At 41.6% G+C, this 25574-nt stretch overlaps 4 protein-coding genes across 4 annotated transcripts; 3 read left to right on the top strand and 1 right to left on the bottom strand.

Annotated features, from left to right (window-relative positions):
• Positions 1 to 13501: 13501 nt before the first annotated feature.
• Positions 13502 to 14399, top strand: LOC6606568 (cilia- and flagella-associated protein 299). Its single transcript, XM_002031333.2, has 2 exons — positions 13502 to 13898; positions 13952 to 14399. Exons 1-2 carry the CDS (start codon positions 13593 to 13595, stop codon positions 14345 to 14347), a joined length of 702 nt encoding a protein of 233 aa, XP_002031369.1. The 5' UTR covers positions 13502 to 13592; the 3' UTR covers positions 14348 to 14399.
• A 3330-nt stretch (positions 14400 to 17729) lies between these two features.
• On the bottom strand, positions 17730 to 18791 carry LOC6606567. Its single transcript, XM_002031332.2, has one exon. It carries the CDS (start codon positions 18672 to 18674, stop codon positions 17865 to 17867), a length of 810 nt encoding a protein of 269 aa, XP_002031368.1. The 5' UTR covers positions 18675 to 18791; the 3' UTR covers positions 17730 to 17864.
• A 1971-nt stretch (positions 18792 to 20762) lies between these two features.
• Positions 20763 to 21724, top strand: LOC6606566. The gene is made up of 3 exons (XM_032721745.1): positions 20763 to 20871; positions 20938 to 21117; positions 21181 to 21724. Exons 1-3 carry the CDS (start codon positions 20821 to 20823, stop codon positions 21454 to 21456), a joined length of 507 nt encoding a protein of 168 aa, XP_032577636.1. The 5' UTR covers positions 20763 to 20820; the 3' UTR covers positions 21457 to 21724.
• Positions 21725 to 23953: 2229 nt separating this feature from the next.
• Positions 23954 to 24883, top strand: LOC6606565. Its single transcript, XM_032721723.1, has 2 exons — positions 23954 to 24135; positions 24185 to 24883. Exons 1-2 carry the CDS (start codon positions 24045 to 24047, stop codon positions 24799 to 24801), a joined length of 708 nt encoding a protein of 235 aa, XP_032577614.1. The 5' UTR covers positions 23954 to 24044; the 3' UTR covers positions 24802 to 24883.
• Positions 24884 to 25574: the final 691 nt, after the last annotated feature.

Genomic DNA, 25574 nt, shown 5'->3' with positions numbered 1-25574 from the left:
GTAAGCCGACTAATTGTTATTGTAGTTTATGTTGTTCCCGTCATAAGGGGCTTTTAGTGACCCTCGTGATCCCGTATACGGGACTTATCGTTTCAAATGCTCGTAGGGGGTTTAGCATTCTGTTGGCCGTAGAACGCTTATAATTAGCCTAATGGCTGCCAACTTGGCAGCGGCTTTTTCTGCCCGATTTTGTGGGCGCTACTAGGCACTACTACCATAAACAAACATATGATTTAGATTGGAATTTCGCAGTCGGTTGGTTGGGTATGGGTCGCGGTCTGCATCTTTTGATTTTGCGCCAGATATTTTACACTTAACAAGTCATAAATAAATGCGAGTCTTCGACTGTGCGTCTGCGTTTTTCGCCCCTCGACTTTTTGCCAATTAAAACATGAATTATAAGCCTGAACAAATCGCTAAGAAGTCGGCCGGCAGTCCGGGCATAAATTCTCGCTTGCCAAAAAGTTTCCTTTTGTGTGGATTTATGGTAGGCGAAATGTGGTTGGATAGCGAATGTGCCAATTTCTTTTTGGGCGGTTTGGTTTGGTTGCTGGTGGAACGATTTTCGTGATCTGCTGAGCTGGGAAACTTTTGTCCTTGTTCGGCTTTGGGGAAATGGGCACCGAATGGGAAAGTTTTGGTTCTTTGGATAAATCTAATTGCTGTGGTCAAAGAATATTACGAGCGTTTTTCAAAAGCTGCACATTACAAGACTTACGCACAAAGTCAGTTTAGAAGTGATGTATTTAATTGCCCTAATTCTAACCAATTTTGATTTTGTTAAACTTCTCATACTCGAATGGAATCCTTACATTAACTTGTCTGCACTTTTGCCAATTTTATGACGTGTACCTCCATTTAAAAAAGTGTCGTAAATGCTGTGAGAACACGGTTTCGTGGAAACAAATTGGATTGTCGGGCTTTACCGAAGCCCTAACTGCAAATATCTGGTATTTGCACATTGCAGTTGCATTCATTGAAAGTGGCTGCTGGTGGGTGGATGGGCTGGATTTCATGGGTGGCAACGGGTAGTTGGTAAATTACCGGCGCATTGTGGAATGCATTTCATGTGCAATAAATACATAAAAGCTGAAAATTGCCACACCATGATGCATGGGACCGCAGTGGGAGTGGCAGAGGCCGTTGACACGCCCCTCCTCCAACAGCCATTCAGAAATACACACCGAGATTTTTACCCACACCTTTGGCTATATATGTACACGGGCAATTTTCCCAACCATTTTTTTTACTACACTTTTCAGATTTACGCGTGCAGCCAAAACAAGAAAAAAGGGAATTATGCAAAATTCAAGCCTCAGTGATTTTTATTTATGAGCGCCATTGGACAGGACCTGAAAATGGATGAGGTGGCCAGGACAGCCGCGTAGAGCGCCGACTGAGAGTCATCGCATTAACAGATTCCCGGCTATAAACCAAAATTATGGCGGCGACTCTCGATTTTTATTTGCACTGGCGTTGCAACCTTGTTGATTAAATTGATGGTAATTGCAATCGCAGATCGAAATCACAGCTGCCTCGGGGAGTTCCAAAAATCTCAAATAAGTATATTTCTTGATTTAAGTGCTGACAATCGAAAATGATAAGTGCAAGATATTGTACAAGTATTATTTTAATTATTTTTTTAATTTTATTCCTGAATTTCACTTCTTAAAGATACAACATTTGGTACTACGCGTAGTCCTTAGTTAATAACTTGTTTTCCTTTTAATTTTCAATTTAATGCACTTACTGAGAACAACCCATAGTTTTACCGAAATTTTGCCGTATTTGCCCAGACAAAATGGCGACGCAGGTGTCGGTTTGCCGATTGTCAGTTGGCATTTAAATGTCGAAAACAATTTCCGCCGTAGCATTTTACAGGCCAGGACCGTGTATAGTGTATAAATCAGATCCGTAGCTTCTCGACATTTGCATTCGCTGATAAATTATGTAACACCTGCTTGGCATGCAAATCGTCGGTGGCTAAACATTAAGCACTAAACAAATGTGGAATTTGGCAACTGTGCTTATTTTTATTCACCTCTGTGGCGACGCGTCGGGTAGAAATATGTTTGCCATTTTGTTTGCCATTTTTACTGCTTTCTTTTATGTTTTCTGTGCTCCGGGCCCTGTGATTCCGGAGGTACGTGGCATTTGCCACCGCTGCGGGCGAGTGCGTGAGTTTACGGTTTATAGGACTCCGGAATACGTGGCCCGCGCCCGGGATTACGTTTATAATCTGCAGCAACTTTGGTGTGGCTGTTGGCCGGCTGGGCGGTGTTAAATTTGCAAAATGCGTGAGCTGACTATCCGGTTGCGATTTGGGATAGGCCGTCGCAATCTCTAGCTGCTCCAGTCGCTCTGACATTTAATGGCCGCAAATAAATCCATGTGACTGGCAATATACCACTGCAGGTGGTTTTTAATAAAGTTCTGACGTGGGATCGATATCTCGGTTTGCCATTTCCCCTTTTCGGAGTCTACGCTTTGCAGAGGCTTGGATAATTCGTGGGATAAATGCCAGCTGTGTGGTCACAACAGCAAGACTATCAAGAAATTAATTAAGCCCCAATAAAGGACACCTAAAAAAGTGTCTAACTGTCTGATAAACGTTGAACATTGGAATCATTTTATTCATCTTTTTTAAATTGTGTGACATGGGTTTCTTTTTTATTGGGGTAAATGTGGTGTTTTTCGATAAGACACCCCCTTTGGCCAAAGTATAAAAATGGTTATTTTTACCAATGAACTCTAATGCTCCACTTGCAACAATCAGTATCATTTTCCAAAATGGTTTATTTTTCTATTTTTCACATATGTCCAGTAAACTATGTTTAGTTGGAAGGTTGTATAATTTTCCTAATCAAAAAGTTAGCCATTCTCTGAAAACTCCAAATAAAATTCTCTGTTTCTCCACTTAACTCCAACTGAGCATGTGGACTTATTAATATGTGAATAACAATCGCCTGCCGCAGGGCATTGCATAACAACAAAAAGGTTAAGCTAATCAACTGCTCAACGTTTAACAAGGGTTGCTGGCCAGAAAATCCTGAAGTTTGCATGCCAGGCGGTTGAGCAGCTGCCTGATAACAAGATTAAAAACCTTTCAGCGTCGGAAATTGAATTCAAATTCGACACACAAAAGTATGCACAGAATTGAGGGCTTTTCCATTTTTACCCCCGGTCTTCCTTTTTCTTTTTTTCTAGCCGCCCAGCCTCTGTCTCGTCTTGGCAGCAAAATGACAAATCGAGGCAGGCAGACTGCAGCCATTGCGGAGGCAGGGCAAACATGTGAAGAAAAGAATGAGTAAATGCCACTTGGAAGTCAAGCAGGCAGTGCTAACAGTCAGCCGAAGATATGGACGTGCCCACCAACAGTCCTCATCCTGCAAGTTCCAATCCCGCACAGGCAGCCAGCGAGTCAAACATTTGGGGACGACCAACAGGGCGGACAGAGCTCACTGAAAGGCTTACGGCAACTTCGCTTATAACTCATACGCCTAGTGGGCCCGGGGTGGGGACCACGCGATGCGGCTCAGTGATGCCGCCAACGAATTACACAAAAACTAGACAGCTTGAAATAAAAAAATATTTAATTTTAAAACTAATTTTTGTACTATTTTAAAATTAAACGAAGATACATGCAGTTGGACTTATAAAGCTCCATAAATTCATTAAGACATATTTATAATGGCTTTTATAATTACAAGTTATTGTATATATTTTATAAAAATTGATATTCTAAACTTAGTTTAATGTGTATTTTCATAGCATACATAGCATATATATTTTGCCTCCAAACTGATATTTCTACCCTTGTAACCGGCTCAGCAGAATAGTCGAATTTCAAGTTTTAAGTATTATTACATTCCTTTACCCTTTTCAAGCGAATTTGTCTGAGTATTTTTTACCCCTCTGCAGCCCCCTTATCCAGCTGCTGACTGGATTTTTTTGTATTCCGAATCCCCCAACTTATTATTATTGACTTTTGGCCCGGGCGTTGGCGTCGATGTTGGGCTTGACTTTGGCGTTTTCAAGTGCACGTGTCTGGCGGTCTGCGGCGCCGTCTCTGCAAACAGGCCGAAGGCAAAGTTCCCATACAATCGCAATATATATTCAGATATATATGTATATATGTGATGAAGCTATTGAGCCAACATCTTTCACTGCATTGCGCCCTATGAAGGCAGTTCCTTTCTGCGCCGCCTTTCTTGGCACTTTATTTAGATTTTTAGTGGCATGTAACATGTTGTGTTCGCCCGCCTCGCACATTCACCATTCATATTTGCACATTAGATTATTGCATGCCTAAGCACATCCTATGGGCCGAAGGAAGAAGGACGATGGATTGTGTGCACTTTGGCTTAAGTTGCTGCTTGAGACTTGCACAAATGTTTGCCATTTGTTGTTGCCATCGATGGCGATGGGAAATATCAAATAAATATTATTTCCAATCTTGGCTGCATATCGTTCTTGTTCTGCTTTTCATATTTGAGCACATTCTTTGTCAGCTTAGTCTTTGGCGTGCGTTTCAAGTGTTTGCAAAAGCCCTTGACTGCAAGCATTTTGTTGTTTTATTTTTTTGACATTCAGGTGTCTGTGGGCTCTCCAATTGAGAGTCAAGTGTTTATCACTTCTGAAAATATGTTTGTGTTTACAAATTCCACCACTAATCTATCCTCAAACCAGAAAACAGCGAGCAATGTGACCTCATGGGAGTTTACTGTGTTCGGCTGATATTTATAATGGACCATAAAGCACAGCTGCTCTTGGAATCAAATGGGACTTATACCTGGATTAAAGCTTTTTGTTGCATATGTGGCAATCTGTATAAATTATTAAAGTACCCAATTATTAGCTCAACTCGGTGCATGGGCAATAAAAATTTAAGATTAAAATCAACAACATAAAAAGTGATTAAAATAAAAGTCCGTTAAATTAAACAAAGGAAAAAATTGCATAGTTTCAAGAATATATAAGCCTAATGCTTACCTAATCCATTGACTAAATAACTTAGATGCCTTTCATATTGTGACTTAAATTCAGGAATTGATATTAGTTGATATACGGTGACTGTACACATAAAGTCATGAACTAATTAGAACTGCCAATTTTTTGTTGGTAAAAGTAAACTCAGCACGGAGAGCATGACAAAATGTTTCTACACCATTATTTTGTTATGTTTTCTTTTAAGAAAATTGCAATTTGGCAAAAGTTTGTGATAATCCCGACGAGCAGAGATAATTTTCGTTGCAAAATTGCCGCATCAAGAATTCACAAGCCCAAGAAGTTGGATGAGTAGCATGCAAAAGGGCAAATATACAATATGTATACAAAACAACTGTTGTAAAATTTTTGTCATACGAATGCATAAATATTTCAGCCGAACAAAGGACCAAAAATAATACCAAAAAACAGGATAACGCCGGCAGGGTGGTTTTTCCGCCTTTTTACCACCTACAGGACATTCTAAATTTTCAACAGCCCCTTGCGTGTGTGTGTGTATGTGTTAGTTTATGAAAAAACATTTTGTGGCAACACAGATGTAATGGCTTACTGTGCGAGTGCCATATAATAATTCAAGTACAAGTGTGCGGGTCTGCGCTTGTATTGTTGTTGATGTGATAAACTCGTCTGGAATTATAATTAAAGCAAATCTATGAAAGCCCGTCCATGTGTGTGTGTGTGCGTAGGACTTTTTCGCATTTTACGTGCCTTCATTAAAAATGAAAACATTCCGTCGTCGGCTTCTGCAGCTTTTCTTTCCTTTGATACTTGTTCGCCACGGCAAATGTCGCTAAATTCTAAGTAGACTATAAATGTTTGTACATGTGTAGGTGCGTCTGCACATGTGTGAGTTTGACTTCCTCGGGTGCGACATGTTTCTCTTTCTTTTTCTGACAGTTTGTATGTGTACACAGGGAAAATGTATATGAAAGATAAATTTCCATTTGACTTTACCAAAATTAATTTAAAACTTATCATGTTTTTGGCATGTTAAAATATGTAAGTTTTTTGTTTCAAAATCAAAATTGAGTTTGATTTTTATTCAATTCACATATTATGTAAGAAACTAATTGTATGGACTATCTCGAATAATTGTAGAATTTATTATTATTCTAAAAACAGAATTCTTGGAATTTAAATTAAAAATGTTACATATTTACATACATACTTACATATCCAAAAACTTATGCAATAATCTCCAAGTGTAGGTGTCCTTGGAGTGGGGCACAAAAAGTTGTCATTGCTTCTGCCGTTGTAATAACCACAAAAATTATTATTGTTGTTGTGTTTGTTGTGGCTGTTGAGGTTGTTGTTATTGTTGTTGTAAGTGCCAATATTGTCATTAGAGTGGCTTGTTACGCAAAAAGCAGCCACAACAGCAGCAACATCAGGACCAACGGCAACATCTTGCGGCGTTTTTCGCATTTGCGTCTTTTATTTTTGTATTTCGGTGAGTATCCGACACGTTGACTTGCCCCAAAATTCACTTCCCCACTTGTGGGGCACGCCTCCTCCTTTCGAGCATCATTATTTTCGTCTTCCTTTGTTCATTAAACGAACATGAAACGTTAATTTAATAAAGTCGAGCCGGAAAGAACGTTGGGCTAGAGGGTTGCGGCACTTCTAATTGAGCAACAGTTCGGTTTCCATCGGCATGGCAAAATGAAAAACAAAATAGGTTAAAACAGGCATTAAATTGTTTATTTTATGCTTGCCGAAAATAGGACAATAAGCACATGCATTAAAAATAGACATATTTTTGTGGTAAACTATTTTAAAGCTTATTAATTTCAGACACTTATGATTAACTTGAATACTCCATGGAAATGTGCTCTTAGACTTTCGCTTAGTCTAAATACATAATAAATTTTTAAATATTAAAACTCTAAAAGGATGAAATCCTTCCAACCGGTCCCACTTTGCTAGTTGCTCACTGGTGTGGCTAGGTTCGCATCATCGACCGCATCAGTGGGTTGTCCCCCAGTGGTTGTTCGGTTCTATGGCTCACAACAGGAGTTTGAACTTTCGTGGAAAGTTTTGGCCACAAAGAGCAGCAACAGTGTTTCAGGGGAGGTCATATTTACGGTGATGCCGCTTTTATTAGCATAAATATTTGTCAAATACAACAACGCGGTCCGTGAGCCATCAACAATATCATTCATGCGAAAAGTTTCAAGTGTTTTCATTGGAATCGACATAACAAAGGTACGACAGTGGATTACCTTAAGGTATAATTGCGCGTATATTCATCACGAGTGCGTATTCAACCCCCATTTTGTTTCATTAAAGCGACCTGTGCCCGGAGTTTTTAGCTTTCCCCGAAACTTGCTTGTGTTTTCCCTGACTTTTGCGGGGGGTTAAATTGAAGAAATGTGTTCTAATTAGCAACACACGCGTCCCATTTCCTCATCCCCGGCTTGGCAACCTGGTTTTCCAGGGGAAACTTCAACGCTGCATGAAACTTCTTGGGAAACTCGCATTAGCCCGTTAATGAAGAGCAAAGGGGCATGCGGAAGTTATTGTTTTCGTTAAAAAGATACAGGGCAAAGGCTTCTCTTCCAAAATTTCTGTCCAAAAACTGGGGCTATATTCATAAGCTTTCGGATAAGATTTCATTTATGAGGGGCGATTATGCAAGGTAATGTTTGAGTCCAGGGATGCAGCCTACAGAAAATTTTTAATTGATAATAATTTTAAAATGTTAGCTAATATTTCAAAACTACATAGCTTAAATTATAGCATAAAATTATTCGTATTCCAAGATACCCCTGTAAATAAATGTGATAGAATGAAATGTTATTTAGTAAAGTGATAAACTTCTTGATTGTAGGTATTGAAAACGTTATGGAATATTTCGAAAATATATAAATCCTTACTATTTTACTACGTGACTCATTATGGTGGAATTATTCTCTTGTCATCCCTGGTATTTATATAACGACACTTGTTGGGCATCGCTGTTGTTAATCCTTGGTTTCACAGGTAAAATACCCTGAAACCAACTGTGAAAACCTCATCCCCCGAATGGACCATCCTTGGGGTCCAGTCAAACCCCCCGGAAAAGCAGCACCATTCATGCTGTCGCTTAATATCTGATGCTGAACACTGGAGAAGCTACAAAATCGAGCACGAAAATGGTAGTAGTTAAATTTGCGATGGACTATTTGGCTTGTCTATTGATGTGCGCGCATTAAAAAACAATTTTGTGAACAGCAGAGCGGCAGCAGCAGGATAACTCCAGCTCCCACCAAAAAAGCGGGCAACAATGAAGCCTTAAGTGGACTTTTATTGACTTTAAGTCAGAACCAATTTCGGGAATTTATCGAACACAGTCCGCCGAGCCTTCATTACGCCTGAGGGTGGGTGGATGAGCAGGAGGACTGAGCTGGGCAAATTGGGAACGGGAACTGGGACTGCTGATGAGGACGAGGGACGTGAGCCTTCCCAGCCGGACTGTCATTTGCCTAGCTCATCAATTTCGCATTCGATAAGTGTCGTTGTCGTCGCTGTCAGCGCTTGTTGATACCATTCATTTTGTCCTTTTCAGTTCGATTTTTTATATACTTCCTGGCAGCAGCAATTCCTAAGTATTTCGTCATATCTTGGTTGACAAATATTTGCGGCCATAATGTTCACTTAATATGGTCTTTCTGCCAACGAAATACGAATTTTAAAACAATTTTTCTAAAAATACCGAAATATTCACGATTATCTGATATAATACCTTATGCAAAAGAGTGAAAATACTTTCATATCAGGAAAACGTAAGAGCTTTATAAAGGCAATAAGGCAACTTGTATTTTCCATATTGCATTTACTTTTACTGTCGCAACATGCAACGTATTATATGTGTGTGATTCTGGTTGGCTGCAAATATGAAATAAACTCCACTGCACAGAGACTTGTTCGGAATGCCTGACAACATTTTAATAATGTTGCGAGGACATTTTCCGCAGGGAGTGCCATCTTATGTGTTGGCTTTTTGCTGGCTCACGACGTCTATTCGGCGCCGGCTCTTTGCCAAGTCCCATGTCTTCCGCAGGATTGGCATATGTATGAATACAAATTTACACTGTATGTTGAATGCCGCAGAATGAAAAGATTTCCACATACCCAAACAGGTCAAGAAGCATTCGAGTATAATAAACGATTTAGTAGGCATATTCATTTGCAACTGACCACCATATTTGCCTGCGAATGTTCGCTTAACTTTTGAACTTTTTAATTCATCCGAGCCGTATGCAAAGCACTCTTTCAATGGATGTTTTCAAACCGAGCGAACAAAAGGACCCTTTTGGCTATCTGCTTTTACTTTCGTGGTAAAAGTTCAAGGTCATCCAAAGCTGCGTGAAATCCCAAGGTTGACGGTGAAAGGTTTTCACAGCATTCGTATTAAAAGCTGAACCATTTTCTTTTTAAATGTAAAAACAAGAACACGTAGAACAAAAGTTAAAATTTAATAAAACCAGTTACAAAAGATTGTTCATAGTTCAACATTTCTTCGTTGGCATAGCATCCCTATAGGCATTATTTTTTTAATTTTGATTGGTATTTGATCCCGCCAGCGCATAAAATGCATTGAGCTATTTATGGATGTTGTGGCGCCGCGAATAATGCGAATGTGCTGCGCAGGCGACAAAAATAATTGGACATAAAATCCCACGCATTCTGTTATTGAGTGTGCTACTCCGGCTAATAATGAAAATGGACGCTGAAGCGGTTATAAATGCTGGCGTCACAAAACTTTGCCAATGGACGTAATGCGTCCAAACCGAGCCTTTCCAAACTTGCGATGCAGACGCCCTTTTAGTTGCCAAAAAGAAAGGGCCAGTTGGTAAGGGCCAAAGAAAGCAAAAGAAAGTTGTGCAAAGTCCATTAAATACATAAACCAGCCACGAAATGTTCATGGAAAGCGCATAAAGAAAGTTTGTAGCCAGCCAGCCAGCCAGTTAGCCCGTTTCCCATTCAGCCAGTCAGCCAGTCATCCAGCCGGCCAACGGGGCGGATGGGTGCTATTTATGCTCGCCATATGTGACGCAGTGGCAAAGTCCAGCCATGGGCCGTAATAACTTGATTTGCGCCCAACGTGGCGACGCAGATGCAGCACAAAAATCCATGGGCGGGGACACGCCCCCTTTTCCGGATAGTGCCGGACAGCGAAGACGCCGGGCTTGACTGCCCCGTCAGCGTTTGGCTTATTTATGACTTCCTTTGCAGCGGAAATGTAAAAAGCATTTCGGTTATTATGCACATTTATGTCAATGTGGCAGAAATTGATGCTCGTAAAAAGTAACAACTGCAGGGAAACGCCCCCAAAGGTTCAGGCTTAGGACTCCAGACCAGCCCGATACAATATGTTATTTCAATATTACGAGTCGTAAAAGATTAAAATGATATTAAATAGAATAAGCACATGTGTATGGCTGGGGCCAAGCTGAATACTACCCACTTTTGTATAATAATAAATATATTCTCATAAGAATTTGTATTGTACAATTCAGAGGATGAAGAAGTTATGAGGATTATGATAAATCTTTTCATAAATAGCAAATAAATAGTAAATATTAAAGTAAACAATTTGTAAAGCGATTGCCCAAGAAGTGCCTACAATATAAATGATGAAACAAATGTTTGTGCCCAAAATAAATTAACAAGCTGTCCAAGTTCAGACCGATAAATATGCCATGGTCAACCATTAAATGGACATTAAAAGAACGTTCAAGTCAGTCAGAGGAAATCGAATAAAAAACTCAGCTGAGTCAATTGTCTAGCAAGTAGCAAGTCAACTGTCTAAAATGGTTGGCGGACACATAAAAAAGCCGAATGGACACATGTGTTTCTGCGATGCTGAAAATCCTTTTGAGTGATTTCTGCGAATTAATTTCGAATGTTTCGTAAGTCCTTGGAGTCCGTTGGCGAGCTTGTGCGAGAAAAGCTCTTCATCTTGCCGAGCAAAATCTGAGATGGGCTATAAAATCTCTTGAGTGCGATGGCCTTTTTCCGGTTGCCCCACTGACTCGTTGGCTAATTGCCGACAACGTCGAGAATTAACCACCGAGAATGGCTATTATTTATTTTAGCACCACTAAAATATTTATGCAGATGATCCTCCGCACTGAAGTCCTCTTTCCGTTTTTTTTCCTTGCCACGGCTGCGGTCGTAAATTTCCATCGCAAAGTAAAGCAATTAAAATTTGCATAAAATTCGAATATATTTGCCGGCTTGTCTAAAAACTAAACATCAACAGGGCACGGGAAAAGAGCACTCAAGACTACACACACGCACAAGGCCATGTAAAACATGACAGTCCAGAGGGAGGAGATACAGACGTTCTGTGAGTGCCTTGAATCTGGCTGCGAAATGAAAAATTACGTATACGCCATGTAACACTTGGCGCATAAACTTTGAAGTGCACTCGTTCACAAAAATGGCAAAGTTTTCCGACGCACATGGCAAATAATTACACAAAATACAGCCAGCCCTGCAAGTAGAAGAATAAAATTCAATATACCCGTAAACCGAATTCCATGAAATACGAATACGACTTCGCCCTGATGTCCTTCGATTTGGAATTTATGGTCTTGTATTGAGCAACCGAAATGGCTTGTTGTAAAATACTTTATAGAATAATTGGATTGGTAAAAACTATTTACAGGCAGTCATGTAAAGGATATGAAGAAGTGTATCGGAATTTTAATTGGACTGACGATTTCAATCCATCATAGGAAATCTTGTAAGCTGTTCAGACATTCGCATATTTTCCACAAATACTCTGCAGATGAAACTTGTTGGGTTTCTACAGGGACATGTGGCAAGTCCCAAAATATCGAAATATGCAAATTTAATGAAGACTTGCATTTAGGCTGATATGAACTCTGTGTTTCCTCCGGTCGTATCCTTTTCTATGCCAATACTTTTTGGTCCTATTTGTTTAGGTTCACTTTTGCTTTGAATGTGTGTGTGCGTATGTGCGTCTGTTTTTTTTTTTTGGTGAGATGGACACTTTTGCGGCCTTATCCCTTTTCACATCATTTGGGACCTAATCTTCTGTGATTTATTCATAGACTCCGTTTTTGCACCATTAGTTTTGCGTACATTTGCATAGCCTTACAGGGTCACGCCTTCATCCTGCGGTTGGCACTTTCGGCGCTTACCCTGCAATTAATATTCATAATTACGGGCTGCGACTTCTGATGCAATGTGCCCTTAAACGCCGCCATCATTCACACTCTCCCATTTCCGCGTATGAGCAGTCGTCTTGCATCCTTGAACGCAATGCACTTCATATTCATAATGGCAATTTTTTACGCTTGCGATCTTGGGCAGCATTATGCACAACAATAAATTTATTCAACACATGCCCAGTCAGCCAAGGAGACGAAAGGAGCAGAACGGAAAGGAGCTGAAAGGCTGGGACACTCGGAGTGTTTTACAAAATTGTCTGAGCGGGTGTCCTGATGATTTATGCCGTGGTCTTAAATTACACACGCCGAGGAGAACTTGCTGATATTGCAGTTGTTGATGGGGGCCATGTAAATAATAGTGAGTATCTGGGCCGTCCTGCCACTTGATATATTTAAATGCCTGGCAAAGCCCATCGCCTGAATGAGGATTTATGCGGCTAAAACACATTCTGGTTATCACGAACAAAGCCCATTGGGCCATAAACATCGACTGCCACGCCCCCTCTAACATTACGGCCATGTGTTTTCGTGTCGATTTAATGTCAATAAATACTAGTGGCGGATTTACTGAGCCTCTCATTGATAATTCAACTAATTAGCATTCAAGTTAATTATTTCGCTTCCGAATTTTGAGCACGCGTCGGCCATTTTTGTTTTGTTATGTCAGCTGTACGATTGTTTATGTGTGCGTGCCTAACCGGAAATTACGTCACTGACGAAAGTGTTGATAAATACAAATGACTGTTCAGCAGGTTGCTGAACCCAAATAATCCGCATTGGCATCTACATATATAAAATGGGGAATGTCGAGAATGGTTTTAATATTTTCACCATTGAAGACGTCTCTTTGAGTGGCATGGGTTTTTTAGAAGTGAACATGTTTTTGGGCTGCCTGGAATTTTTCGGACACCAACCCTCTTTTAAACACGCTCGACGAGAAAGACAAATAAAATAAATGAATAAATGCATATTTTTGCCCATTGCGGTATTTGGATAATGCGCTAAATGAAAAGTCGCCACAGAGAGTTTTGTATAACCAAAATTTATTAAAAAATTCCACAAAATCGACGAATTCATGATACGGATTATTTAAACTATGTTAATATTTGCGGTTTCAGGCTGAACGTGCTGAAGCCATCGTATTAAAAATCCAACTAAGGATGGGCTAGAGTATAAAATGCTAATTCTTTTTGTTTCGGAAAAAATGTATTAAAAACCTATAAAAAAAATTTATTTGCAAGAGAATTAATACAAATTATTTTAATCGATTATAAAGTATTTCGATGCGAGATGAGTAGCATTCCTAGCAGTCCGGCGTTCCTAAATCAGAGATACAATTTTAACTTTCACAGGAAATACACTTTTGTAGAAACACATTAGGTGCTGAAATATTAGCTCATCATGACAGACTTCAGCATTGCCAAGTTTAACAACTACCAGGAGTATCTGCACTCCTTTACGACCGTTGAGGACTTTCGGTACTTACCTTTCCACAAAACGGTCATTACTCTCACAAAACTCGGCTATCGGGAACACCGTTCTTTCTACGAGGAGGACGAGTTCTTGAACGTGAAAAAGCAGGTGGAACAGCTCCTAAATCCAACGGTTTCTGCCCAAATATACTACAGTCAGTACTTCAAAGGAACCGATCCAGCACTTTGGGCATTGGCCGAACGCGAGCACGGGAATGTCCAGCAGGAGACATCGGTAAGTACTTAATAATATATTTTACATCCATAGTAGAAGATCTTCCCGTGCAGACAATTATCTTTCTGGAAATAAGCGGACGAAGTGGGTTCTCCAAGTCAGGCTACATTGACTTTGAGGCCAGTCTGCGAAACTATCGGTTCAAGGGACCAAATGCAGTCGATTGGAAGGCGGTTTTCGAGGAGCGGAAGTTGCTGAAGCCCCAGCCGAGTGATATAGTCTTCTACGACTGGAAGACCAGGAAGATTTTTGCGAATGACAACGACAATTATACAGTTGTAGCTCATCCGGAACATGGTCTTATGTTTGCTCATAAGGGGGATCACAAGAACATACCCGTTACCACCAAGAAGAACCCCTTTTCCAGCAACGTAAGACGCTCTATGATCAGGTCGAGTCTATATGGTTTCATTATACTGTACGACCACCACGTTCGTAAGAAGACTTAGATTATGTTCAAGACTAGCTTGATGATTTAGCGAGCAATGAATATAAGTTTAAATATTGAACTAAAAAGTGCCTTTCTTAGTTGTTTAATGTGGGATGCGCCTTCTAACCCAACTAATAACTGTCCTTCAGATAATATTAATATCAAGCTAATGCTTGCAACGCTCGAGCAAGCAAAATTCCACTTAAGTTGTCAACACTCTGCTGCCTACACAACCGCACACACATACACACACATTCTCATCCCTCCGCACTCACACTGCGACACTCTTTTGGACACGCACGCCCGCCTTGGCCCATCCATCCACACCTTAAATACCCAAATCAAAAAATAAATGGTAAACACTGGACGATACCAGCCCCCGAAACCGCATGGCCCCATGGCAACCAGGGAGAGACTCCATCGAAAAATGCTGATGATATGATATTTAGAATATTTTTTTCCCAGTCGGACGGGCAGGCAGGCAGGGATGTGTTCCTTGGGCTTGGGGTCTCAAAATTCCTGCAGAGCATGGCAAATATTTATTTAATGCTCCGGAGTGGACAGCCGATAGCCTGACTTGCAAACCGAGGGGTTGGAAATACTACTTGTTTGCTTTCCGTGGTGGGGGTGGGGCCTCCGGTCTTTGAGACAGCCCCATTGTTTCGGTCTTGGCAACATTGTTGCTGCTGCTGTTGCTGCTTAGTTAATTTCTAGTCATCAACTGCAGAGAGGCTTTTGTTTGGCAACCAGACAATAGCGTATTACAGAGAAAAAAAAACCAAGGATAACGAAGTGATTATTCTACAATGAAAGAATCTGCTTAAGGAACTGCTTAATAGCCTTTTAAAATAATGTACGATTTAAAATTAAATTGTATCTATCCTTAAAAAATTTAAAATTTTTTTTTCCACGTGTGCTGACTAAGCTCTGATCCTTGGAAGAGCTCCAAAAGTGCCAGCAAACAACAAAAGGGGCGTTCCGGGGGCGTGGCCAGTCTATTGTGAAAGTGTGTGTCTAGTTTTAAGTGCTTCCAGCGTGTATAAATCACATTGTTGAGCATTTTTACCGATTGCTGAGGCAGAGGTGCAGGTAATGTCTGCGCATAAGAGTATGCAATAAAATATTTTGTTGCCGCCAGACGTTTTAAGTGGATTTTGCAGACCACAAAATGGCTTAATAGGCGAGCAGAAAGGGGCCCAAACTTTGGGTTTCATTAGCATTAACGGGCGGTTGGCTGCTCGGCCGACTTGTCAACACGCCCACATCTGAGAATCGGAAAGCCCACGACCAGAAACAATATTTATGTGCAGGTTAACACGTGAGTGCTAGGCTGCGTGTGTGTTTTTGGGTCTGTTTGCTCACAAACCTGATTACAAAACTCATAAAGTCGCCATGAAATTCAAACAATGCGTTACGTGCATCGAATGCTGAGAGCCACACACACAAAGGACAAGATGAGAAGGTCCCACACTCACACAATCACGTACAAAGGACCCGTGCATAAAGAACATTTTGGTTTTGACCCGAGCAGTTGAAAGCGGATGTGTGAGAGCCTCTGTTTATTACATTTTGATTATTGCAATCTCGTTTCTCGCAACCCAAGCCCAAAACACACATCAAAGGATCTCAAACTGATTTACAGTTGCCGAAAGTTGGCGAGAAAACAAATGGAAACATTGCTGAAAAAATCAAATCAGCAACTGGCGCCCAACATTCGGCAACTTTAAAAGCATTTTAACTGCCGGCCAACTTGGAATAAAAATATAAATATTTATGCGAGTGGCCCGCAAAGCGATTTGTCAAAAGCGGTTCTTAGTTGTGGATTATGAATACTTTGCTTGAATTTAGCTGACAGCAGAAAATTATTACACAATGATTAATATTTATTTGCCCGGGCCACTGAGCAGCAATTCCCGGCGGAATTTCTGGCCCGGAGTTGAGTTGAGTTGAGTCCAAGAAAGAGGCCACAACAAGTGACAATGTGCTGAATATAAACATCCCGACCAGCTACTCCTTGCGAGCCGCTCAAAATGGCATTTAATTCAGATTTATGCCTTGCATGGCATTGTGACAGGACGAAACCAGCACAAACACAAACACAGGGCAGCGTGTCCTGCGAAAATTATGATATTTGCCGGCCTCCAAGGCGCTCGTCCTGTTTGCCTTTGCCTGATAAGCTATCGAACAATAAAATAGCCTCGGCCCTGATTGGGGTTCGAAGTTTGCGGCCAAGGCAAATAAGGATATGCGCAAATAAAATAGCAATAAATCAAAACGATTGACGATCTCATGATGCGGCTGGCCTCAGCGATTAAGGCCTCAGTGCCGAGATTTCGTCCCATATAAATAAATCGACTTGGGGTCGAAAAGTGATTTTGATTGTTATTTGTTTGCCGGCATCGGCATCGGCATCTTAGTTAGCTCGCCTGTCGACTCGCGACTTGACAAGCAATTTATGGCGATATATTATATAGAGGCATCCATAATTTATGCCCAACTGCAGGAGAATCGCTGCAGCGGAAGTGCGAATCGTGAATCGGGAGCCAGGAATGCGAAGGGAAGCTGCCACTGTCAATAAGGAAACTTCATTATAAATTACCCAACTGACAGTTGCAGGCAGACGCCGGAGAATAATAATAATGGCAGTCCCGGCGAAAGTTAAAAGCCAAAGAAAACCCTCCCGCCCCTTCGTCCATAAGGGCTGTAAGCTCTTACCCACCCCGGAGATTGTTTCAATCTGCTTAAGCGACCAAGTCGATGTCGGAATCGAAGGACCTAGCTTTTTGGCCCCCAGGCAATCAGGCATGCAACCAGATCTCCGCCAGATCCCGACTCGACCCCTTCTGCCGACCGATTGTTGTGCTTAAAATTGCTGAATAATTGTGCGGAAGTTGGTAGCTGTTGCATTCTGCGATGAAAATAAAAAAAAATGAACATAAAGTGAGGGTGGTCCATGAATCACATAAAAAGCAAATGTCGCGTCGTTAGGCTAAAAGCTTTATGCAAATTTTCCATTGCTTCTTATCATATTCTCTTTGCCGTGCTGCAAGCTGAATGGAAATTGTATTGAACAGGGGACGAGATTGCATTGCGCGGTTGGTCGATACGTATATATAACCCCCCGTCCGATATCGGGGGTTAATTGGGTGGGCGGTCATTGTTATGCAGCTAAGATCAAGTGTTTGCATTTAGGTGCAATTGTTTGAGAGGAAGTGCCATTTAGTTAAGCATTTGAATATGCAGGCTACTTATCAAACCCTTTTAAGAGCATTATTATTACTGCAACAGCCATTCGAACGCTTATTGAATCGGTTAGATCGGGTCTACCAAATGAAATCATATTACTTACGTGTAGGAGAAATGGAAATGCTTACACAGAAAAAAAGTAGTAAGTACTGCAGCATTATTTTAACTTGTATATAATTTCTTAAAATATTTATAATTTAGTTAACGAGAGGCGCCTAACTTGAAAAACTAGTTACTAATTTTGTTGTCCTAAATAATTTCCCTGATGACGTTAATAAGCAAGATGCGCTTTATTCCTCTAAATCCTCTAGGACGTCCTGAAGCTTGGTAGCTACCCCCACTTCCAGATCCTCGTCGTGATCTGAGTTTCCCGAGCTCTCGCCCGACTTATCCACTTTGCCACCCACCAATCGATCGTTATCGGTATCAAACTTGAGTTCAAAGGGAAAACTCAGCCTGGGCACCTCGAAAGTGTGCATGTGGTAGTCGTAGTTGGCTTGCTCTTCTGGCGGAGCTGGGCTAGCATGTTTAGCTTGAGTATTTCTATCTAGACCAGCCTGATGCTCCTCTTGTTCGGGATGCATATAGATGGTGTGTCCCGCTCCCGTCGCATTGTAGGCGTCATGTTCGGTGATACGCTTTGTGGAAGCATCAGGAGTTATTTCGTTATCGTCGATGAGTATGTTTATATCAATGGGCACGAGCATGTAGGTTTCGCCAGTACTCTCATCGGTTTGAATTTGGCTTAACTGTTCGCGGTGCTCGTCTGAAATGCAATCCAAATTGATCACATTGTCCGATTTCCAGCGAGCAATTTCCTTGGCGTCTGCGCGCTGAAACTTATCCGATTCCGAAGATCCAGTGGCTACTCCATTTGAGGTAATCTCAAATTTGTATAATAGCGGTTCTTTTAGCTGGACAAAAGCGTCTGGCTTACCAGCCTGCACATAAACTTGCACTTTATCCAGTGCATTGGCTATGAAATCATCATTTGATAGCTCCTTCCGCTCCTGCTGGCTTTCGTCCTTTATTTCCTCTGCCAGCAACTGCTGAAGCTTGATAATTTGCTCCTTAGTCAGTTTGAGATCCTTTAGGCTCATCGTTGCCCTGAACGGATTTAGGGATAATATATATTAGTAATGTACACAAATGAATATGATGAAATTCGGAGTGGGAATAATTAGATTGGAATAATACTGACTAGAAAACAAAGATCACTCGATATGGAAGTTGTTTATAAATATGATGTGTGTATTAGTTGCCCCAAATTACCAGAAGACTATTGTATCTCAATAAGTATATAATTTTTAAGAATTTTTGGCGAACATACATGCCAAACTAGCTTGCCAGTGCACTTGGTTTCAAGATATGAATTGCTCTTTTGGGCTTCTCTTCTATTGTTTGGAGAATGGACTTAAATTCAATTATTGTTTAAACACATCGAGAGCCTTACCGTCGTAATCTGAGACAAACAGTTGCTGATTGCCCTGAGGGCAGGGGTACAATTAAACAGCCTTGTCCGCACATTACCGCTCACGTTTTATGGCTGCCGTTTAAAAATATTGAAAAAAGCAGGGCAGGCACGAAATTGAAATGCCTGCCAACGGGCGCAGCTTTATTGGCACCCGTCGACCAGGAGCCGGGGCATTATCCTGCAGATGGCTGCGGTCACTGGACATTAGGCGCTGGAGGACAACCGGTGTCCGTCGACAAGGCCAGGATCATGGCAGAACGGATACGGGCATTGTACATGAGATGGCGTCATTAAATACACATTACCCTGCCGGCGCAGGACGAACTCAGGAGCAGGAGCAGGAGTAGGCGGCTGTGGTGTGGAGGCAGTCCGGCGATAAAGGCACAACAACCGCCGAGCAACAGTCGGCCAGCAGGAGAATGGCTATTAAAAAGCAGCCCGGCCCGAAGATAGACATGGTCGGCTACAGTGGCAGACATAACAAATTACACCATTTCGACAGGCGGTTCACAACAGGATGGCAGTGCTGTTGAAATAGACTTTTCTTGGCTATTAGCTATTTCTGAGAACATATTAAGGATGTTATTTATATGGAATAGAAGCCAAATATGTTTATGATTTTAAGACATTTACCATATCCATACAATTCCATTTTAACAAAATAATTATAATATGCTCACTTTGCTATATTTGCTCTAATAAATTTGATTGCATGTTAAACAATTATTGATAAATTTTAGTAAGACAATCGATCCTTGCCTTTAGCTAGATAATCAAATCTTTCTACATTTTATATAAATAAATAAATTCCCTTTGAAATAGCTATTCATTCTTATCTGCAATCGCCAGCACTGGATTGGTATTATGGCCGGTGGTTCGATGGTCGGTGTTCAGTTTCAATTGTGCCGGCAAACGTGACTCCAAATTGGCTGCCGGCGAATAATTCATACGAAACACTTTCGCACCGTGCGCCTTGCCATTAGCATCGTACCACTGCCCCCACCGTCGGATGACCACCCACATCCCACCACCCACAGCCAAACCACCACCCACTGGCACCCAAAGCGCCCACTTCGAACCACAGGGTAGCCCATGCCATGCCCCTCGTAACCCCACGATTGCATTTACAGCAAATTATTTATGGCTGCGACAGACACGGAACAGGAAGCGAGTATGCGCTGCCAACTTCACGTCCATCAATATTTTATGAAACCCTGTCTGCAGAACGCTCCGCGCTGCTCGCAGCCGCCGGAATGGATGGGTTGGAGTCCTCGGAACAGGACGAGGGTATCTGCTTACATGGCTGCCTTGTGCCTTCTGCCGGCTGCCTGGCTGTCGATATCCGGTAGATGAGTATCTAAATTGCCTTTACTGTTGATGAATTAGCGCCGGCTGCCTGCCGCTCCCATTTGTGTGGCATTGCAAGTGCCTGCGTGGCGCAGATAAGCTTCCACGATGGGTGCAAATTTCAATTTGTTCTCGATGATTTTGCGCTCATCAAATAGGCCGGCAATCTAGGAAGACGGGAACACGACCTTGTTCGAAAGGATATGAAGTGAGACCAGGGCTACAACAGCAGGGGATTGGCAATTCATCAAACGGATGCATCTAAAATTACTCCATTATCGTATGAGTGAAATATAACTGAATATAATATATTCTGTTGGAATAACACACATTAAAAGTAAGTATTAGTAAATGTTTAACTCAATCCTTGAGTTAAACATCAGAAACTTTTGCAGTATTTTTAAATTACCAGTTTAACGTCCATTATGTTACTCTCCCGCAAGGAAATCGTATCGTTATTGCTATTCCTCACGGCGGTTAGTTGCACCTGACTGCCATCTAATACCTGACCTTGTGACTCACCCCTGTCATCTGTTCCGCAGATCGTTTCCGTGCTGAACGCGTCGGTGTTTGGGAACGTCCTGCCCCTACACGTCAGTTATGAGCAGCTGGCCCATCAGGTGGTCTGCGTGGGAACCGCCTACATTTGCCTGATTTACGCCCTGAGCACCTGGTTATATCACTCGAATTATTCCAGGACCCGTCTGCACATGCGATTGGTGGTGGGTGGTCGACCAAATGGTGGTGAAGTCTATTTCGAACATTTAAATATCCCATTTTTGCAGCTGTTGGCCATGATTTTGATTATGATACTGGTTAACTGCGCTTCTACATATTACTTTCTAACCGGCGTTTCATTTTCAAAGCTGGGAGATTCCATGGAACTAATTTTCCTCTTTAGCAGCTTTGCAATGGCCTCCAAATCGGTCAGTTTGAGCATGTCGGCCATCAGCGTGGTGATCCTGATCGTGATCATGGTTGTACTCATTGTGACCATCATCCGATCCCATAGAAGACACCGACGGGACAGAATGCGATATCTCGAGTCACAAAAGCAATAAACTCATCCTCATTCCCGTGGGAGTGCACATTAAGTTTGGTTTTCATGCAACGCCAAACATTTCATGTCGCTGCAATGTGGGGCCGTAGCTGCAATAATATAAATATTGCACTCGTACCTCGTGTGGCACAGACAGACACGAACTGCTCACCTCCTTTATTTTTTCACCCATGACACACCGATGCTGTGTGTGTGCTTTCTTCGCAGGTGATATGAAAAACATATACGACTGGAAGAGAATCTCTGTCATTGTTTATCCAAGTCGCAGTGGGCATGCCCTGCCTTGAGAATAATTATATATTTTTGTAGTTATACATAATAAATGTTAGTAAATATGAAAAATTATACGGCTTTCTAGGATTCTTGCTCTTTCTGGGTTTTAATAATTTGGTATCATTCAAATACTTAATAGCCAATACGATAGTACGTACATTTTGGGTAGCTTTTTTTCTCGATTGTGAAAAAGCCATCAGACGAATGCAGTGGATATGTGAGTGCTTGGGCACCATCAGGGCCCAAAAAATACCATTCTGGCCAGGATAAGTCTGAACAGTGCAACTCATAAGGAAGACAAGCAGCCTCTTCACATCGGCTTGTGTACCATTGCATTTTGCATAATGAAGCCGGCAGACAGTGCACTTTCGAGCAGCAGACAAACGAAGTTAGGTAAGAACTTAAAGGCTTGCCGAGCTGAAAAAGTTAAAGTTAGCTTTTCGACACAAGAAGAGTGAAGGGGTTGGTAATTTGGGGAGGGCTTTTAGGGGCGATGTAGTAGCCTAATTACGCTCCAATGGCTGCCCATCAAAAGTGACAGTTGGCAAGGCAGGGGCTTACAATAAAATTTCAAGTTAAGTTATTGCCGCGCCGCTGGCGAAAGCTACGCAGAATACTCAGTTGAAAGTAATTCCAAATTTAATTGCGCACAATTTAGAATGGCGAGATGTTGGCGTGCGTTTAATTAACTGAAAAATAACATAAAAAGCAAAACGAAAACAAAGCCCCATGACAGCCGCGGCGCCAGTGGAAATGCTTAATGTTAAATGCCAACTAATTAAATTTCGGGCATGCCAGCGAAGTTGACTGGAGTTGAACTGCCGAATTTATTGTTGCATTTAATGGCCAGCGCAGGCGGTTGTCCTTGTGCCATCGCTCGGCGTTACCACTTTTTATTGCGTATACGCCGTGGCGGCCCCATCGCGTATACGCAGTGTATTACGCCCCTCCAGTCACAGCAGGCAAATGGACAGGCCAAAGGATTCGCTTTGTGGACAGGGATATAGGATGCCAAATGACGCAGAACCACTGGCATTGCGATCGTAATTCCGATTGGGCAAACGTCAGTTTCTCTGCGGTCCGTCGCCAAATGAAGCCAATAAAATGTCCTTGTTCGCACGCAAACGTGCGAAAGTGATTCATGTAAACTGATAAAAATTTAATCATATTTCACGTATTAACACGTAATTATTAATGCCTGATAAATGTCGGCAGTTGGTAATATGTGAAAAAGTCGCTATTAATATGCACTATTTTTCCCTAGGTGTCATTTTACCGGGTAAGTAAAAAGCGCCACGGTGTGTCCACAAGCTTCGGAAATACTTTGGTACCCATTACCATATAATTAAAGTACTTTAAAAATACTTTATAGATGGTCTTAAAATCTGAAATTTCATTATATTTTACCGCGCAACACTCTCACTTGTTTTTTATTCAGAACAAGAAAAGGGTATTTTACACCACGGCGTAGTAGTTCTTTATTTAATTCTGTTCGAGTGTGTAAATTCGCTGTGAAACTTCACTTTTATTATTATTGTCATTGTTGTGTGTTCGAACGCCTGTCGGCGGGTTTATTTGGACCGGCCCGCGCTTTATTTTCTTTTAATTATGTACTCAGCTCACAAATGTGGGTCAATTAACAAGCAGTCGATGGCCCCCATCGATGTCGAAAAATCGGGATTAAACAATGCCGCAGACGTGCTGCCAGGACAATGCAAACAATTGTCAGAATTTAAATTCAGCGGCAACGGACCGCGAAGTTTCCACTCACTATCCGGTTCAATTTTCGCATAAATTATGCCGCCATATGTCAGACATCTGGCGAATGCTACGAATTTCGATTTTCCGCCGTTTTTCCGGAACTGTCAAATGCTCGGTGTGTGTAGTTCGCTATTTTGCAATTCTTGGACGGACGGCAACAGCTTTTGTCTAATTGCCTTTGGCGTTATGCCAAATGCTGGACTGGTTTTAATATAAATCACTAAGTGTCTGCAAAATCATCAAAATCTGGCATAAACTATGTTACGGTGGAAATTCGTCATTAATAACTATGCCCTCAAATGAATATCGCTGAAAATGTCTTGAACAAACGATGAACAAATTTTAAATTGAAGGCTAGTTAAAACGTCAGATTTTTATTCACCCAAAATAATTTTTTAAATTGATTATATTTCTGTTGGATAGTGAAATCTACCACGCTATTTGTGTTAAAAATATTATAAAAAGTTCCGTTTGCTATGACTCAGTTGTCTCAAACTTATATTTATGTAAGCTGGAGCATGGGCTTTTAAACACAAAAAAAAAAAACATTTTGAAATGGAAGCAGTTGCTAGAGAAAATGATCAACCAAATCATTGCGAAGAAGAAGAAGTTCCAGCGAATGAAGCTGTCGAGAATGGCCTTCAAGGTAAGGCATTCCAATTAGATGGCAAATTATTAATAATCAAGGTGAGCAGGTGAGGTAACTTCAAAGGGTTATACGCCAGACTTGTCCAACGCAAACTTCAATCAGCAACAGCAGCAGAAAAATAATGGCGAGGATGACCTCTTGCCTGGAACTCGACTTCGCCGCCGTCGCAGGAATTTGCTTCTGGATACCTATGTGTGCAATGAGTGCCACCAGTATGTGCGTGGTGGTGTGGTCACCATCTGTGGTCATTTGTTTTGCTGGACTTGCCTGTGGCCCAAATTGAGTGGTACAACAACGCCAAGATGTCCATTCTGTCTACGCCATTTGCTCATGTACGAGGACATCATGCCCTTCCATGGAGAGGGACCCAATGCCCATCAGAAGGATAATAATGTGCCAGCCCAGCCGGGCTCTGTGCCTCGCCCAACGGGACTGTACCTCTCTGACTCCGAATTTCCCTGCTGGTTCGCGGTCAACGATCCTATAGATGGGTGCCCAGCGACTTTCCCTGAAATTCGCAGGGAGAGGGATCTTTACTGCGCGATAAGGCTTATGCCAATGGTGTACCCTTGGATCGGAGCACAGATTACTTTCCTCAAGTGGTTCCAGTTGGGATGCGTGTTGGTCATATTTCTGATATGGTCCATACTGTCACTGTTCTAAGAAGGGTTTTTGTGATACATCTTTGTTTTCGTTAATGGGATTTTTTTTTGGTCAATATCTTAAGAGGTTGGTCGGACCTCAATAAATTTCTGCTTATGCTAAAAGTAGCTTTTATAAAATCGGCTTAAGGAATATTACGAATGATTTAAATCGTATATAACTCTAATTATAATTTGTTGTTCACACTTCTGCAGCCAAGACATTTTCGTAGGAACCCTCTTGCATCTTCAACGAATAGCAGAAATATTTTATGAACTCTTTGGCCACGTCAAAGTTGTTAAGTGCAACAACGCAAAGTACCGGGGCATCCTGGCCAGCTGAAACAATAAATTCTTGGGGCAGTTAGTGACCAAGACAAAACTGTAAGCGAAGTTAAGCAGCTTTAAGTCGGAACTTAAAGCCTTTTCATCTGAGGAGTATGGAGAGAAACGAACCGAAGACTTTGGCTAATGAACCATGGTCAACTGAATATTCGGGGAATTGGGTTAGCCCAATTGAGTTGTTATCCGACTTTTGTGGGGGATGGACACTTGATGACAGCTCCGTGGGGGAATTGGAGTTGCGTGTTGGCCTTGGTGGCCTGGCTCTGGGCAATATTTATCATTAATTAAGTGAGTGCCGAGAAATCCGTAAGGATATATAACCGAAAGGCAAGCGTCAGAAGTTAATGCGTCAACTAGGTGGAGAAAGCGACACGGACATCGAAAGGAAGAGGATGCAGATGCATCCTGTGATTCAGCTTTATTATTGCAGCTTAAATGGCATTTGCCAAC

This window comes from Drosophila sechellia, chromosome 3R (genome assembly GCF_004382195.2).
Source record: "Drosophila sechellia strain sech25 chromosome 3R, ASM438219v1, whole genome shotgun sequence".
Classification (NCBI taxonomy): domain Eukaryota; kingdom Metazoa; phylum Arthropoda; class Insecta; order Diptera; family Drosophilidae; genus Drosophila; species Drosophila sechellia.
The sequence above is the reverse complement of the archived record's forward strand: the minus strand, read 5'-3'. Positions and strand labels throughout refer to the sequence as shown.